We start from the raw sequence: 17,228 nt of genomic DNA on the forward strand, positions 1-17,228 counted from the left end.
TCTGCTTCATAATCACTTTTATAGTTTTCTTTCTCCATAATAAATTATCATTGGAAGAAAAAGGAAACAGCAACAGCAGTTGTTTTCACTTGTTGCTGTTTTTAAATATGGATGTGTGTGTAGTCTTCTGCAACAGCTGCACAATTCCACTCTGAGGCCATTCATAGACTGAGATCGACCAGTAGACAGTGAATTTGAAGGAGAAGGAAACATTATATGCATGAGTGATAACAAATATAAACATGAATTCCAAAAGTTACAAACAATTATAAAAATCTTGTAGGAGCACAGAAACAGTGTTCAAATTCTGCTTTTACAGACTTATTTTGGTTGTGCGTACCTTGCAAAATAATGTTATAAGTGTCAAAGGAATGTTTTAATGTAACTAGGGGTGCACCAAATGGGAAATTCTTGGCCGAAACCGATACCGAAAATAGGAAACAGTTGGCCGAAAACCGAATGCCGAAAGGCCGAAAATGATTAATAGAAAAAAAAATATATATAATGTATGCATTTTTTACCAATGTTGTTCAGCTACCTGATTATGGAAAAAGACATGATTATGGCAAAACTTAACTTAAATAATAATCACTATTATGGGTCCATAAAACATTTATTCAGCACTTTTGAATGCATACAGTACATTAATTCGAAGTCAAGTGCATTTTCTTTTCTCTGTAGGATAACTACAACAAAGTGCATTCAGAACAAAGCCAAGGTGCTTTAAAACTGCATAAACATCTAGGCCGGTAGGCCTACAACAAAATAGTGTAAATAAAGACTAACAGCCAATGCACCTATAAGTTTGGTAACCTAACGTGTTGTTGTGATGACGTAATCAAAACGCGGCGACAACAAGCACGGCGCGCGACCATGCTCGCGGCTGGCTCACAGCCAACATGTCTCCCTGGTGAAATCTGACCATGGTTGACCATGGTCAGCATGGTATTTCATGGCCAACCATGGTAAAACCATGGTCGGCCATGAAATACCATGGTGCCTGACCATGGTAACCAAATTCTACCATGGTCAACCATGGTCTACCATGTTTTTATAACCATGGTCTAACCATGGTTTCCTTCAACCATGGTTTCAACCATGGTAGACCATGGTCTACATGTACCTTGTTCCAAGAAACCATGGTCAACCATGGTAGAACATGATCTAAATGTATGTTTCAAGAAACCATGGTCAGCCATGGTAGACCATGGCCTACATTTGTACATCGTACTTTTGTTTCTAGAAACCATGGTCAACCATGGTCTACATGTACCCTTGTTCTAAACCTGCCTTAAATGGGGTCACAAATATAAACAACAAATTGAAGAAAGAAAATTAAATTATTAGCTTGTGTAAATTAAATTAAATAAATAAATATAAATTAAATTAAATTAAATTAAATAATTAATAAATTAAATAAATAAAGTAAATTAAATTAGCTTCGATGGCACACACACACACACACACACACACACACACACACACACACACACACACACACACACACACACACACACACACACACACACACACACACACACACACACACACACACACACACACACACACACACACACACACACACATACACACACACACACACACAAACACACACACACACACACACACACACACACACACACACACACACACACACACCTGTCCAGGCTGTTGTTGTTGTTATTACAGATGGCCCTGAGCCCAATAGAGATTGCCCTGAAAAATGCGCGCGGACGAAATGACGCACGAAGGGTTTGGGGGGCCTCCCCCTAGAACATTTAGATTTTTGCAGGTCTTCTTAGATGCTGTCTGGTGCATTCTATAGACTGAATTATAAGTTGAACCACCACAATATTACAATTTCAATAGTATTCTTCATTTCACTTGTTTGTGTTTGCTCGCTTGCATGCCCTGCATAGCTATAATAAATACTTAAGTTGTTGGTCAAGACACTTTCCATCTGATGAAGGCAAATGCCTTCCCAGATGTAAAAAAGTAGATAACATTACATGCAGTTATAACTGCCAAAACAAACATTATTTACGCTATTATGGCCCCTGTTAAAAATGTTTGTAATGTTATCTACTGTAAGTTGGTCGAAGGAATGCCTCCTCATCCGGAAGCTGACCGAGCAGACCCGAGCAGCCGAGTGCATCCGCGAAGAACACACAATGGCGACGTCAGAGTTCCCGTTAGCAAGCAAATCTAAATCTCTTCGGTCAAAATGTCCGGTCAAAATAATTTCCCTTTAGAGCAATACCGCTTCAGTTGCGCCACTTATGTGACAGACAAGAAGAGTATGTGACAGACAAGAGTAGTCAATTCTAATGTGTAACACTTAATGTGGAGGAAGAGATGTGCTTTATGGGTTGATTGTGCGTTGATCTGTTGCTAATGCCTCGGGGTTCCGGTGGGCATGCAAACAAATGCATAATGCTGCGCTATACTTTGTGGCCTCACCCAGTTGCATAGCGACACTTATTGTTTAGGTCACGGTGTCTTTTAATAAGCAGGTAGTCATATCATTAGCTAAAACTAGCTGGATCCGATCGATATGGACATAAACGCGAGTGAAGTCTAATCTGACGGGAGAGAGAGATCAGCTGCTGCTGACGAGTCGACACGCAGCTCTGCATGATCACATGCAGCGGTGAGCGGAACAAAACACACACTTCAGGTTAGAATATCACACGTAGCTATTTTAATTACCTCTCAAACTACCTAAACTAGTTATAGATATGTTTAGTTTTACTGTCGGGTCACTCATTACTGGATCCGCGAGCTGCATGATACTGGTATAATAGATTGCCCGATCGGGCAACCAGCAGGTGAGGCTTCATGGCCCGCGCTAAATACTAGATGGCCCCGGGCCATCGGGCAGTCCTTAATGTCGAGCCCTTTAGACTAAGCTTATCTCGCAAAAATCGAATTTCATCTGGCAGACTTACTTTTGTTGTGAGCACTGACGAGATGAGACAGGATGCGTTCTTTCCGTGATAGAATCCTCCCGCATTCAGAACACTTAAACCTTTTGTTTCCATCAGTGTCAGTCTGGATCGAGTAGCAGTCTTCCTTTGACATCTTTGTAGTTTGCTGAATGAGTCCAGTTTGTTCATTTAGGAGTACGAGTTCAGCCTAAAAGTAAATATGAACTCGTGTTGCGTGCACAGTACGCTATCTTGTCTTGCTCTCGAAGTCTCATTTGAAATCTCGTATTTTCTCGGCGGGCGATTGGAGTCTATGGAGCAGTCTCCCGCGGAAATTTCCTCAGACTGGCCGAATGTCAAGTGTTTTGATTGGTCTCCAGAAATCCCAGATGATCCAGATGATGCCATTCGCTGTTCCATAACCGTTGGCGCGAAGGCAACCTTTTCCGATCTTGCCAGTTAGCGTCACGATCGGCCAAATTGCCTAGATTTTAATTCTACATCTGCAAGTCATTTATTAAAGTGTAACTCAGCCAAGATACTCAAGATGACGACACACGCACTGATGTGGTGGCCTGCAGACCGACAGGGGACGGTCGTGAGCCTGAACTTGATAAAAATACCTAGGAAAGAGCTGTCAGAGTACCACGTTGGGGAAGAAGTACAAGCTCAGTGCCCTGGCTACCCTGGGTTGCACCGGGCCATAGTGTACAGTATAGGTATGTAAACTATGACTATCACTGTGTATATGTTGACAATGATTATTATTATAGGCCTAGACTAGCCTAGAGGATATATGTAGAATATATATATAATACATATATGTACAATTTTGTGCGAAATAAATGATTTTTATGCACGTCAAAATGTCAGGAGTGTTAGACCTATAACATACGCTACGCTTTTTGTGTGACAGTAGGCCTATATCTTTTTCATTTCCAGTCTCCTTGGAGCTGTTTAACCTTTAAATCATAAGAGCTTGATCTTGAGAATTATTTGAAACCATTTTAAATGCAAAAATCTCATTATTTGAGTATATAAGCTACCTTTGCGTGAATGTATTGCCACATTATGCATCAGTGGATAAATACAAATTCTGACTTTGTGATCTCATAACTAATTTGACACTCATATTATACAAATGAGATTGATAAATGTTCAACTAGTCTAGGCTAGGGCCTTAGTATATTGTGAAGAATTTTGATAGTTTCTCTTCAGAAAATATTAAGTTTTAGTACCTTTTTAAAGATGCTAAGTGCAAGGTAGTCTACCCTCCTTATCTATTTGAATTAAAATGTATACAATTTTTGCAGTAAATATATTTTTTATAATCATGGCTTTATACAAATTTTACCTTTATAACTGTTAGATACATGTATTGGTTAAGGTAATTTGAGAGATAAAAATGTGTATGTAATTAATATGACTTGCTGTGTTGACACTTTATACCAATTAAGGTGTGTTTCTAGAAAACCGCGAAACACAATAGAAACATACACATTACACATAATTCGGAAGAAACTGGCAATATTATATGTGATTTTTCAAATATTTAATATATCAACTTTCATAGTATTCACACCAAAAAACAATTTATACAACTTTTTATTTTTTACCCCTCCGTCACACTTGTGGAGCATTATTTTTTTAGACAGGCCATATGGCATAACCATTTCTACTGTAAATCTGTCTGTAATTTCACTGGTCTAAAAATTACACTCTAACCAGTGCTAACATTTATATTTGTTGATCTAATTTATTTACAGGGCAAAAGAAAGACTTGGATATTCTTTCCAAGGATCCAAATTTTTTGGAAAAGGCCCTGGTCATGCAGGAGGAGGTGGAACCAAAGCCGAAGGAGGTCACCAGGGTCTGTGACACTGATCAACCAAAGCCAGCCCAAGGCCAAAAGCCAACAAAGAAGACACCAGTGAATGTCCCTGTGGTGGCCGACATGGCCCAAAGAATTGCAGAGAAGACCAATGGGTAGGTTTCAAGATAAATACTGTAAATCATGAAATATGTTAATTTTGTATTTAAAAAAATATTTAATTAAACATGTTACCGGGCACTCCTGTACTTTAGTGTCTTGTTCTTCTGTTTATATTTTATTCAGTTAAATATTATTTTTCTGTACAGCAATGGTGACGCCAAACAGCCTCAAACGAGTTCAACGGAGACAAGTAGACCCAAAGACGAGTAAGAACTTATATCATGCTTAATTGCTTATTCTCAGGAGTCTTATGTCTAATGAAAACTAAACTAAAACAAGTATGTTTAATTTTGGACCATTTGAATACTATTTAGGATTAAGGTAACAGTTCTAACAATTTAGAAAAATACTGACAATACTACCATGGTTACAAACATTTGATCTGTTAGTATTCCTTGTAAAAAAATCATGCATTTTGTACAGCTATGGTGACACCAAACAACATGAAACGAGTCCGATTTCAGGCAAGAAGACGAGTAGCCCGAAAGATGAGAACTATTTCTCAGGAGTCTAATGAGTTGATGTTTAGCCAAAAGGAAAATTAAGCTAAAACAAGTAGGCCCTATGCTACACTTGAATACCTTTTAGGATTAAGGTACAGTTCTCATAATTTAAAAAAAGAACTACAAAATTACTGACATTATATGTTAATTAATTTTCATGAAAAATGTGTACTTAATTATTCCTCCTAAAAATAATACAAAATGATTCCTAAAAAATACGCATTTTGTTTTCCAGCTTTGTAACTCGTAAAGAGTTTAAGGAAATGGAAGAGGAGGTGAGGAAGCTGAAGGCGCAGATCAAGAGAATTTGGCGCCACTGCAACCCTGCCGAACATGGCAGCTCTCTACCATCACCATCACTGCCAACATTGGAGGTCGCATCACCGTCGCCAAAATCACCGTCGCCAACATCGCCGTCGCCAAAATCACCGTCGCCAAAATCACCGTCACCATCACCTTCGGAGGAGGCCCTTCATGAGTTGATTCGGCACGAGGACAAACCATTCCTGGCTGTCAAAATTGTTTTGTGCCAGCTGTTCCCCCGGGCTTACATTTTAAGCCACAGCGTCTCGGGGAAGGCTTCAAACAGCAAAACAATTGCCAAGCCACCCTTTGATCTGCGACTTTTTGGCAGAATGCTGTCGGTTGTGATGGGGAAATTTCCCCAGCTGAAGAGGAGCATGATCACCCCACTTGTTCATGCTGTACAGAAATGCTTGACCAAGAGTACAACATGAACAAGTAGGTGATCATGCTCTTCAAGACAGACTTTTTTATTTTGTGTTTTACATATTTTCTTCAACTTTTTAGATTTTTGGAAGGGGGGGGGGATAACCTCACTTCAATGGTCAGACGGGGGTGGGGGGGGGGGGGGGTGTGAACATTGGTATTTTTTTCTGAATGGAGAGAGGGAATAGAAAAGGAAAAATTCTTTGCTTAACAATTTGTCGCAATTGCCCAAATTGTCTGTTTTAATGTCAGTGGATCAATAAAACACAAAATAAAAAAGTCTGGCCCCAGCTGGGCAAATATATTGGAGAATTATGAACTTGTATTAACCAGACTTTTCTAATTTGAAGTTCAAATGTACATCTTTGTAAACCATGTGTCATTCATAAACAACACCATTATGTCTGCATCAATCTATTGTTTTATTATTTGTGGTCAACCATTGTTCTTTGACATTTTGTACCGACAGTCCACCATTGTTCCATGGTCAACCATTGTTTTCATGGTCAACCATACCATTTTAACCATGGCTTGACCATGGTTTGACCATGGTCTACCATGGTTTGATCAACCAAATTCTCCTTCCTAACCATGGTCAAGAATCATGGTTTGATACCATGGTTAACCATGGTTTCCATTTTACCATGGTCTCAAACCGTGATGCCACTTCCCAACCATGGTCAACCATGGTCAACCATGGTCTATTTCAGTGCCGCTTGGAGATATTTCAAAATATCAGAGAAAGAGGCGCGGATTGCGATTTGTAAAACGTGTTCAGCTGACATTTCTCGAGGGGGTGTAACTGCAAAGACTTTCACCACTTCGGGATTACTCCACCACTTGAAATCAAAACACCCGGACAAATATGCGGAGTATGATCAACGTAACCCTGTTCTCTGACATTCGGTGATATTTTTTCAGCCGAAAGGGCCTTTTTAACCATTTTCGGACGATAATTTTCGGTGGCCGAATATTCGGTGCATCCCTAAATGTAACTATGCCTTTTCAGTCCACAGTTCCACAGTGACACCCCACTGCCAAGGGCAGACACATTGTGAGCAGCAAAATGTGTGGTAAACATGATTTTTTATTTTCAAATTGTCCCAAATCTTTGTCAGATAAACAGAAGGTATGAATCTGTGAATCATAAGCATCTGTCATTACTAATGAGACTTTTGGCTTAATGCTGCTGTGTCTTTACCTTTCTATTAGGATAGAGTTCATTCCTGCCAGTCTTTCTTTTTCTTCTTCCTCTCTATAATATTATTATATATTATTGAAGACTATTACAAAAATACGCAAAATAAATGAGCATGGCTGATGGCACAGAGTCGAGTCGGGTGGGTGCTTCTTCAGGAGCTGGAATAACACAGAACTAAAGACATGCTGCCAGAAGACAAAATACCGGGGACTGGATCTTTCACATTGTGTTCTTTCTGTCTTGTTTATACCCTTTTGTTTGATTTAAGCCACATTTATTACCATTGTTGAGATTTTAAACTCACAAAATAATAATAATAATGTTTAACTATATACTTTAAGTAATGCATACACACACACACACACACACATATGAGTTGGGGCCACATGTCTTTATGTAATGTTTGCCCCCCAGTGTGCATTGACAGTTACATGAGGAATGGCAATAAGTGGGCTGGAAACGTGACAGCCGGACTGCTGCAAGAAGGGGAGTGTATGAGAATGAGTGAATAAGAGGAGGGGGTTACATGTGGGAGTATACAATAGCAAATATGGCAGGAAGAGAGCACATTTCAGCCGCAGCCCAGTTTCTTTGAGCAGATGAGCGAATGAGCAAGCAAGCGCTTCTCGACCAGACACCCACACGGCCTGGGCTCACGCTCAAGAGATTAGCAATACATTGTTAGGTCTTTCAGTTTTTCTGCTATGCTTTAGGCTGATTTTAATATCTTGTACTGCTACAGTATATTTCCATTCCTTAGATAACGTCTGCTGAAATCCTTTTCTAGTCCGGATTAATCCATTTCCTCTGCGCTACTTGGGATGTAGGGCTGTGGTGCACCTGTTTGATCGGGTACGTTACTACGAGGATAATGCAAGTTCTTAGTAGTCATTAGGTCAGAGAAAGAGAACTTGTTAATATTAAGTATCATATATAGTTCAACTCTGCGCTGGTTGCCAAACCCGAGTGGGTTTTACTGCTCACATTTAGGACAACAGATCAGTTTTACAGACTCTCTTGATACAGTAATTGTGTGAAATATCTTTCCAAAAGAGTGCCCTTCATGTGCATGCAGGGTCAGAGCTTCTGGTAGCTTCAGAAGTGAGAATAGGTTATTTTATTTGTGGGGACATTTTCTAAATGTATTTACATAAAGTACACCACTCTCATTTGTATTTGCTGGGATCCCTGTAAAGCATCACAATGTGATCAGAGCCTGTGGTCGTGGCCTTGCAGAAGGTGCCTCCGAGATGGGAACAGTGAGAAATGTCCTGTCAAGATGAAATGCAAGTTTAAGTTTTTTGATTGTCACATGCACAACAATTCCAGTATCTCTAACAATGCTGATATTAATATGGGCTGAGTGATGGGATGACATCGAGAAGGGAACTTTAAAGGTAGGGTAGGTAAATTCACTTCAGAAACACTTTTTGTTATATTCCATGGAATGCTCTTAACATCCCGATAGCAATGAATATATTAAATGCTTTGACAATAAATACATTAAAAAATGTCATCTGTGGAAGCCGTGGCGCTGTAAAAAGCACGACCAATTATTTTAGCCGGCCCGGCTCGTGCCCTCCTTGGTCATGTGCGCGTTAGTGTGTGTTGGAGGAGGGGCTCTGTAAGGAACTCTGAAGGAAGGGGCAGATTTTTTTCGGCTGCGTACTTTCAAATTCTAGTGCACTCGAGCTGGTTTCTCCATTCTTAACTACCCTACCTTTAAAACACTGAAATTAAATGAAGATCAATGGAAAAACAGGTTAAAGTTTCCTTTTTCAGATCTTGGTATCAAAGGTGATTGTTCATATAATAGGGATGTTTTATCCTCATGAATATATCAGAAATGGAGCCCAGGAGCTTGCTTCGGATGAAATGTCAATCCCAAATTAAACAGTCCTGCTCATTTGACACTGTTGCTTGTGTTTAATGTTTCGCATGAAAACACGAACACACACATACACATGAATGTTGTTATCGTTTTGAAACCTGATTCTACTTTTTTTTACCCACCAAAAGCAGGAAGCACGTTGCCATGACATCAGTGAAAAGGCTGAGGTCTCTCTGTTGGCACATTTTGTTCAGAGACAACCTGAGCTCTCCAAACGCTCTGCTATTCTGTCTCTCAGTTCATTTTTGCAGTTTTGGTCTCTCCCTCTCCTCTACCCTATCAAAACCATGTGTCACCCCCATAGCGTGTAAATATAAACGTCTCCACAGGGGAGCTGACCACCTTTCAAAAACATCTTCACAAAATTAACAAAATTAGAAGCTGCACGGTGATGCTGGTTTTAGAATAATGATTAATGTGCTACTTTTTATTAGTTACATTTGAGTTCTTCCTAATACCATTATGGTCATTGTCATAACTTTCATCGCTGTTGTCTGATTACAACAATAACCTTTTTATTTATTATATTTGGTTATTATTGTCCTGCTTAAATGGCTTTAAGGTGATGTAATTAATAGGGCTGTCAGTCGATTAAAATATTTAATCGCGATTAATCGCATGATTGTCCATAGTGAATTGCAATTAATCACAAATTAATCGCACATTTTTTATCTGTTCTAAATGTTCCTTAGAGGGATATTTTTCAAGTTTTTAATACTCTTATCAACATACAAGTGGACAAATATGCTTTATGCAAATGTTTGTTTATCATTTGAACAATGACAAATTGACAAATCATGAACATTCTCAACACAACAACCTCTGAACATTACAAATATCCGCCTCAATTCAACCTGGAACCTCTCTCATACAATGTGTGTGTGTCTGTGTGTCTGTGTGTGTGTGTGTGTGTGTGTGTGTGTGTGTGTGTGTGTGTGTGTGTGTGTGTGTGTGTGTGTGTGTGTGTGTGTGTGTGTGTGTGTGTGTGTGTGTGTGTGGACGCATTAACTTGACAGCCCTAGTAATTACATTACATGGACAAAAGCCATAGACACGTTCTATTTTTAGTTTTGTTTTGAATATGTCCTCTTTTTCCCTCTACTGTAACATCAAAGTTAGTAAGTGATGTTGTTATTAAGCCACAAGATGCATTCCATATATGGGTGTCAGACAGGCCATCTCTAAGGTCAGTGGTGTTTGTGTAGTTTCACCAATGGTGTGTGAAAGATGCTAGAGCACAGGACACACTGTGGTGTCTAAGTGAGAGTTAGGGCCTGAATGTACATAAACACATGTGTTTCTGCTTTCACTCATACGATTCGATATACTTTATTGCCCCCGTAAGGACAATTGTTCTGGGCTCCGTCCTGCAGTTCCACATACAGTACATGTACGTATGCAAACATAATTAACAATAAAATACATTAACATATTATCACTCATTCACCATTTGCACATACGCACCTTGTCACGATCTCAGTTTTATGTCAGGGTTTTGTTTGGTCTGTCTTGTCATGGTTTTATTTTTACAATTCTGTTCTCCCTGTGTCTTGTCTTCCTCCCTGTCGTTAGTTTCCCTGGTGTGTCTGATTGTCTGATTGTGTTCAGCTGTTGCCCTTGTGTTTCTCCTTCCTGCCCGGCTGTTTTTCGTCTCGTGATTACCCCTCCCTGCATTTAGTCTTGTCTCTTCCTGTGTTCGGTGTTGGTTCATTATTTGTCGTTCATGTCTCCCTTCATGTTGGTCACAGTCACCTTTTGTTTGGATGCTACCTCATACCTGTTCATGGATTCATGTTTTACCTCATACCTGTTAATGGATTCTTGTTTTGTTCAGCTTTTGTAAATGAAGCTTGCCTTTTGTTTCCTTTTGAAACCTGCTTCCTCCTCAATCTGCATTTGGGTCCTATCTTTCCCCAACCCTGACACACCTACTGTCAATGGCGACTGAATCTTCTACCAGAAGGTAGAAGCTGAAATTCTGGGTGGAGAATGTGGGGGAGATCAGACACAATTTGTTGTGCCTGTCTAATAATGGACTGCTCATATATGTTTTGAGAGATGAATGTTTCTTAACCCCCATGATTTTCATAGCAGTCTGTAGCAGGCGAGTGATCTGTGACTTTGACTGCACTGTCGAGTTACCATACCAGGCAGTGATACAATACCCAGGGTTGGGTTGAAACGGAATACATGTAAAGGCGTTACGTAATCAGAATACACAAATCAAGTAACTGTATTCAGCTCGCGTTACATTTGAAAAACGAGTACCGTAATTTTCGGACTATAAGGCGCACCTGAATATAAGCCGCAGCAGCTAAATTGAATGATGTGTACATATATAAGCCGCACTGGACTATAAGCCGCAGGTGTTTTAATGTTTAATTACCATATGTAAGGGTTTGTGCACAGAGGGGATTGTCGGGAAAGAGATGGCTGTTTAAGGAAGCTCCCATTTATTAACATTTCAACCAACAAGTTGCATATTTGCATAACGTATTCAAGTGTTACCATTTAGTGCAATAGTAGCTACAGAACATGTACTGTGCTGTGTAAACTGTATTGTATCACATAGCGTTTCAGACAAACAAACTTTTCAACTTTCAAACTTAAACGGTGCGCTCCCAGCGCACGTACCGGCAGTGATCTACAGCAGTGGTTTTCAACCAGTGGTACGGGGAGAAACTGTCTCGCTCTCGTAATGTCTGTCTGTCTGTCTTGCTCTCGTTCTGTCTCTCGTACCACTCTCGGTTCCACTTTTACTTTTGCGCGCTACCTGTCTCACTCTTTTCCGGCCTCCAGCTTTTCCTGCTGGAGCCCGCCGCTTAAAGGTGGGGGGCGTGGACCGGCCATAGAGCCCATAGAGTTAAAGGTGGTGGACTGTAACCTGTAAAATCCATAGATTTAGGAGGTCCCCTAGTGGCCGTTAGCTGTAAAAATGCATAGATTAGCCGCACCGTTATATAAGCCGCAGCGTCGAAAAATGGGGAAAAAGGCGCGGCTTATAGTCCGAAAATTACGGTAATCTAATTACAGTTACTTTCGTAAACCTGAAGTGAATACATTTTGGAATACTTATTTGAATTATTGGTGGAAAGATTTCCTCACAACATTTAATATTCATTGCTAAAGGTACAGCCGAATCAACACAGCGCACAAAACCTATTACCACCGCAGATGAAGCAAAAAAGGGAGCGGGTCCGCTCAGTGAAACGATAACAACGAAACATGGAGGAACAGAAGTCTGCGTTTAAATCGTGTGTGTGTAGAGGTGTGTGTGGTTAAAATACATCAGCCTGCGGTCGCTCTTAGCCTTTCTAATGATTCTGAAGGTAAACACAGTGAAGGCGGTGCATGAAAGGCACTGCACGCTCCTCTTCTCAGAGGCTGAGTTAACCCTCCCGCTGCCTCCTGGTACTGCAGTGATTTCATGCAGTGAAGGAGGTTTTCCTTCTATAAAACAGCTGTGGGCAGCAGATACTGTGAGTGTCACAGACATGAATTCATAGATCAAGGCAGACTGGTGCACACATTCTCCTGTTTTGCCAATCCGGTGCTTAAACAAATACAGCTCTACACCCCTGGCCGAAATGTCCTTAAAATGAAGTCCGAGTTCGACATTTTAATTCATGTCCTGCCAACACTGGCAGGACAGAATGTGACACGCCCGTTCTAAGCCGTGTCCCTCACTCCTCACATCCCAAGCTGCATCCACAAAAAGTGTATTATGTTGTTACATCGTTTCAGATGTTATGTTTCAGTTGTGTTCTTGATAAGCCATTAAAACAGTAAAAATATGTTCAGTTTCCTTTTGCTTTTTGTGTCTCCTGTACACCAAAACATACCCATCTGTGATGGAAAAATAAAGTAATCCAAAAGTAATCTGATTACCTTACTTTTTTAAGACACGTAACTGTAACTGTATTCAGATTACTTTCAGAGCCATGTATTCAGTAATCTGTAACTGATGACATTTACAAAGTAACCCTCCCAACCCTGCCCATACCTTATGATGCTCTCCAACACTGCATGATAAAACAGTAACATGAACTTCTGCTCGACTCCGTAAATCCTGAGTCTACGCAAGAAATACAACCGCTTTTGAAGTCTAGAGCACAAGGCAAGGCAAGTTTATTTATATAGCACCTTTCAGCACGCGGCAATTCAAAGTGCCTTACAAAATAAAATAAAAGACGTTTAAGAATAAATACAGCAGAAAAACATTATATAATGGCATTTTACAAGAGGCATTTAAAAAGCAAAGATAATAAATTAAACACAACAGTTATACAATACATGAATAAAATGCATACTGCAGTGCGCATATGATCAGTTCAATTAAAAGCAGCGGCACAAAGATATGTTTTCAGTCTCGATTTGAAAATACTAAGAGTCTGCAGATGTGCATGTTTCGGGCAGTTTGCTCCAGATTGTCGGGGCATAATAGCTAATCCATAATCCATGTTTTGTTCTTACTCTCGGAACCGAGACCTTCAACATGCACCTTCCAGCTGAGTGTATTATCTACTTAGGAGCGGACTGAGTTATGTGTTCATTTTGGATAACCCATAACTCTGCCTAAGGTCACACCCACTGCCTTGGGGTCCCACACCATCTCCTCGGTCTTCTTCACATTCAGAACAAGATGGTTGAATTCACACCATTGCACACATCTCTCTATTCAGAGTGGTAAGCCGATGAACTGCTGCCTTTTCACATTAAGCCAAGGATGGCTGTATCATCTGAGAATTTGGTGATATAGTTAACGGGATGGATTCTTATTCACAGAACCCTGGGGGGTTCCCGTACTGACTGTCCGGGGCTCTGAGAGGGCATTGTTGACCCTGACGTGCTGAGTGCGATTGGTTAGAAAAGAAAAATACCATTTCAAATAAAAGGAATTAAACTTATCCGTATAAATCAACAAACGGTCGGCGTTAGGGCTGCGCGATATTGAAAAAAACTGACATTGCGATATTTTTTTCCCCTGCGATATATATTGCGGTTTTATATTTAACCGAATGAAGGATTTTAGTCACGGACGTGGATCTTGACTGTTTGACTCATCATGCCTTAAGTCATGATCTAACATGTCATGATAATGCATGTTGCTTACCCTCAAATAAGGGGGTTCATCTGTGAATGAAGAAGAGAAGAACCTTTTTGTATCCGAAATAGTTCCAGATGGCAGATGTTGCTTTTCTTTTTGGAAGTACATCTTCATTCTCGCCGGTATTGTCCTCCTCTGCCTCGCTCATTTTTTACCGGTGTTTTGATGGTCTGCAAATTAGCGGGGCCTGCTGTGATCTGATCAACAATGATTGTGATTGGTGGTTTGCTGTGCATGCAGAGCCTGCATGTCACTCACTCAAGTACCCCTGACATGAGAGTCGCGCAAGTTTTCCTTTTGTAGCAAGCAGCAAAATAATTGTAACATGACGTGTTTGAGTTAATGTGCCTACTTAATATCGCACGTTCTAAAAAAAGAACATTATTATAAAAAATAAAAAAAATCGCACGTCCCTGCGATCGCGTTTATCGCCATGACACGAAATATCGTTCAGCCCTAGTAGGCGTGCATAAGCCTAGGGGTCCTCCAAGTCTTTAGTGATTTGGGGCCTCATTTATAACGCCGTGCGTAGGATTCACATGGGAAGGTTGCTTACGTAGTAGAAAACCAAAAAATAGGTACAGAAATTTTCAGAAATTTTCCGATTCACCAAACATTGCGTACCGGCGAGGAAAGTGCGTACGGCACTTCCTACGCCGGTTTCCCTTTATAATCACAATCGACACGAAATGCGGTGCAGCTTTTGCGGGCTTCACGTAACGCCCATATTTGCCTATAAATAGTCAAAGAAACGCCCATTCATTCATTCATTTTGACTGACTGCGTGAAGAAGATAGCAGGAAATGACGACAGAACAGCTAAAAAAGACGTCTCACACCGTGTCAGATCTTGGTTAATTTGGGGAGGTCGAGATTAATCATATTGTTTGGTGGATGCAGTTTGAACCAGAGTAGCAGCATGGAGGTCGGATCGTCACCAAATAAATAAATAAGTGGTCCGAAAAAGGTTAATGACAACATAAATACACATAGCCTAACCTTCCTCAGGCAGTATGTTTGTACCGGGGACAGGAGACACCCCCTTGATGAGAAACTGTAAGAAATGATCGGGGAATCCCTCCGGAGTGGAGTCATGACGACTGGATCTGAATTATGTTTTTGGTGGTTTGTGTCCCAGCTACAATTGACCACATATGGTGTTCTTAGTTTCCATACCTCCTGTGTTTTACGAGCGACTTATCAAGTCTTGGCAAACGGCATAAAACACGGTTAAATGTGATAGTATATAAAACCATACTCGTATCCACAACCTATAGAAATGCAAAACGGCGTCAGTTTAGAAGTAATTCTGTCCTCCTGCTCACCGCATCATTTATGAGAAAACATTTCATAACATTAACACAACATATTCGAGGTGGTTTTAAATAACATATCCGTATTTATTTATTTCTCCAAGTTATTTTTTTGTGTGCACTGAGGAGTCTCAAACAGGCGTTTGTTAAATCATTTTAAGATTGGCTTTAATCAATGTTTGAAAATGAATTCTTCATATATGATAAATGACAGGTAACATTTTATTGATAGTATTACTTCCACGTATTTCTCTCCTTTCTTCCTTCTGCCAACGGTGTCGCAGTTTCTCGTCCCTCCCGTTTTTGTGCTTAGTGCGTACGCATGGGTTAGAGTTTGCGTGGAGGACCGCACATTCTCCCGTCAAGTTAGTATTTTATAAATCGCAAACATTGCGTGGAAACTGGCGTATGCAATTGTGTTAGCGTATATCCCTTTATAAATGAGGCCCCAGGTGTGTGGTGCTATTTGGAGCATCTTCTGTGCCACGCCCCTGCGTGTAGGCAAACTGAAAAGGGTCTAACAATACATCTACCTCTTTCTTAGAAGCGGAACCAAGGTCCTCTCAAAACATTTCATGACAATGAAAACAGGCCTAAAATCATTGTTTACCTTTGGAAAAGGTTTTCTGGGGACAGGTGTTATTATTGATGTTTTCCAGAGGCTGGGGGTGGTGTGAAGGTCCACAGATTTTTGAGATTTGAGACACCATGCTGACCACCATGTTTTGAGGAGGAATGGTATTTGGAATATATGGAATTTGGCCTTCTTAGTACAGGTGTGCTTGAAAAGTGATTGGACCTTTAAAGGGTCAATCACCCCCCTTGCGTCCTGGTCAGTAGCAGAGATTGTCTCTAAAATGTCTCTACATTGAGAAGAGACGTCCTTTCAAATCTCATGTAAAAGTCATTCAGTTAATTAGCTTTTTGCAGGTCATCAGAGGTACATAGACATTGTTTACCTGGAGTCATACTTGTGATTGCCTTCATAGTGTCCTTAAGAGACCTTGGTGTCATTAGCTCAAACTTTTACAGTCTTGGTCTGTGGTTTACTACGTTTTAGAACCGTTCTGTAGGTAGGTATGAGATGAACAGTGTTATGATCTGAGTTGGAAAGCGGGGGTTTGGCTCTACTCACATATGCGTTCACATTGCCGTAACATTTGTCTAGAGTTTTATCCTCCCGGAGTAGTATTATTCATCCCGCTTCCATCACATTAGTATGCATAGAAAGTGACAGGTGCTGTGACAGGTCACACCTCTCCCTACTTATGCTAATGAGCTAAGTCCCGCCTCCCCTTTTGTTCGAGGTGTGAGATCTCAAGTAGGTGTGATATCCCAAGTAGGTGTGAGATCCGTCGATAGGAAGGGGGTGATGTGTATTCACAGGTGTGAAAAGCCCCCACTGTTGCGCCTTATGGTGTATCATAAAAAATGTTTCAATCACATTAGTATGCATAAAAGGTGACAGGTGGGCCCGCCCCCAAGTCTATTAAAACAAAATGCCGCTTCCATCACATTAGTATGCATAAAAGTGACAGAAGGACCCGCCCCAATTATGTGATGTC

At 40.5% G+C, this 17,228-nt stretch overlaps 2 protein-coding genes across 4 annotated transcripts in view; both read left to right on the top strand.

The window, feature by feature from the left end:
* Window positions 1–17,228, top strand: part of ncalda (neurocalcin delta a) — a 163,499-nt gene that overhangs the window by 25,833 nt on the left and 120,438 nt on the right. The gene's annotated exons all lie outside the window — the stretch shown is intronic.
* Window positions 912–9,264, top strand: LOC307046696 (uncharacterized protein). Of its 2 annotated transcripts, none has more exons than XM_079693201.1 (4): window positions 912–3,646; window positions 4,694–4,913; window positions 5,067–5,126; window positions 5,659–9,264. In XM_079693201.1, the coding sequence occupies exons 1-4, from the start codon at window positions 3,475–3,477 to the stop codon at window positions 6,158–6,160; spliced, it is 954 nt and encodes a 317-aa protein (XP_079549327.1). In that variant the 5' UTR covers window positions 912–3,474; the 3' UTR covers window positions 6,161–9,264. The 2 variants fall into 2 exon arrangements, with proteins under 2 accessions (XP_079549327.1, XP_079549328.1); XM_079693202.1 differs by having other exon boundaries at window positions 912–2,650.

The sequence above is a fragment of the Notothenia rossii genome (assembly GCF_949606895.1).
Source record: "Notothenia rossii genome assembly, chromosome: 7".
NCBI classification, from domain to species: domain Eukaryota; kingdom Metazoa; phylum Chordata; class Actinopteri; order Perciformes; family Nototheniidae; genus Notothenia; species Notothenia rossii.

What these genes read in the sequence shown, in the direction of transcription:
- LOC307046696 (XM_079693201.1), top strand. Translation starts at nt 3,475, where the DNA reads ATGACGACACACGCACTGATGTGGTGGCCTGCAGACCGACAGGGGACG. An exon ending in GGCCATAGTGTACAGTATAG is followed by an intron (nt 3,647 to 4,693) that starts GTATGTAAACTA and finishes ATTTATTTACAG; the next exon opens with GGCAAAAGAAAGACTTGGAT. An exon ending in ATTGCAGAGAAGACCAATGG is followed by an intron (nt 4,914 to 5,066) that starts GTAGGTTTCAAG and finishes TTTTCTGTACAG; the next exon opens with CAATGGTGACGCCAAACAGC.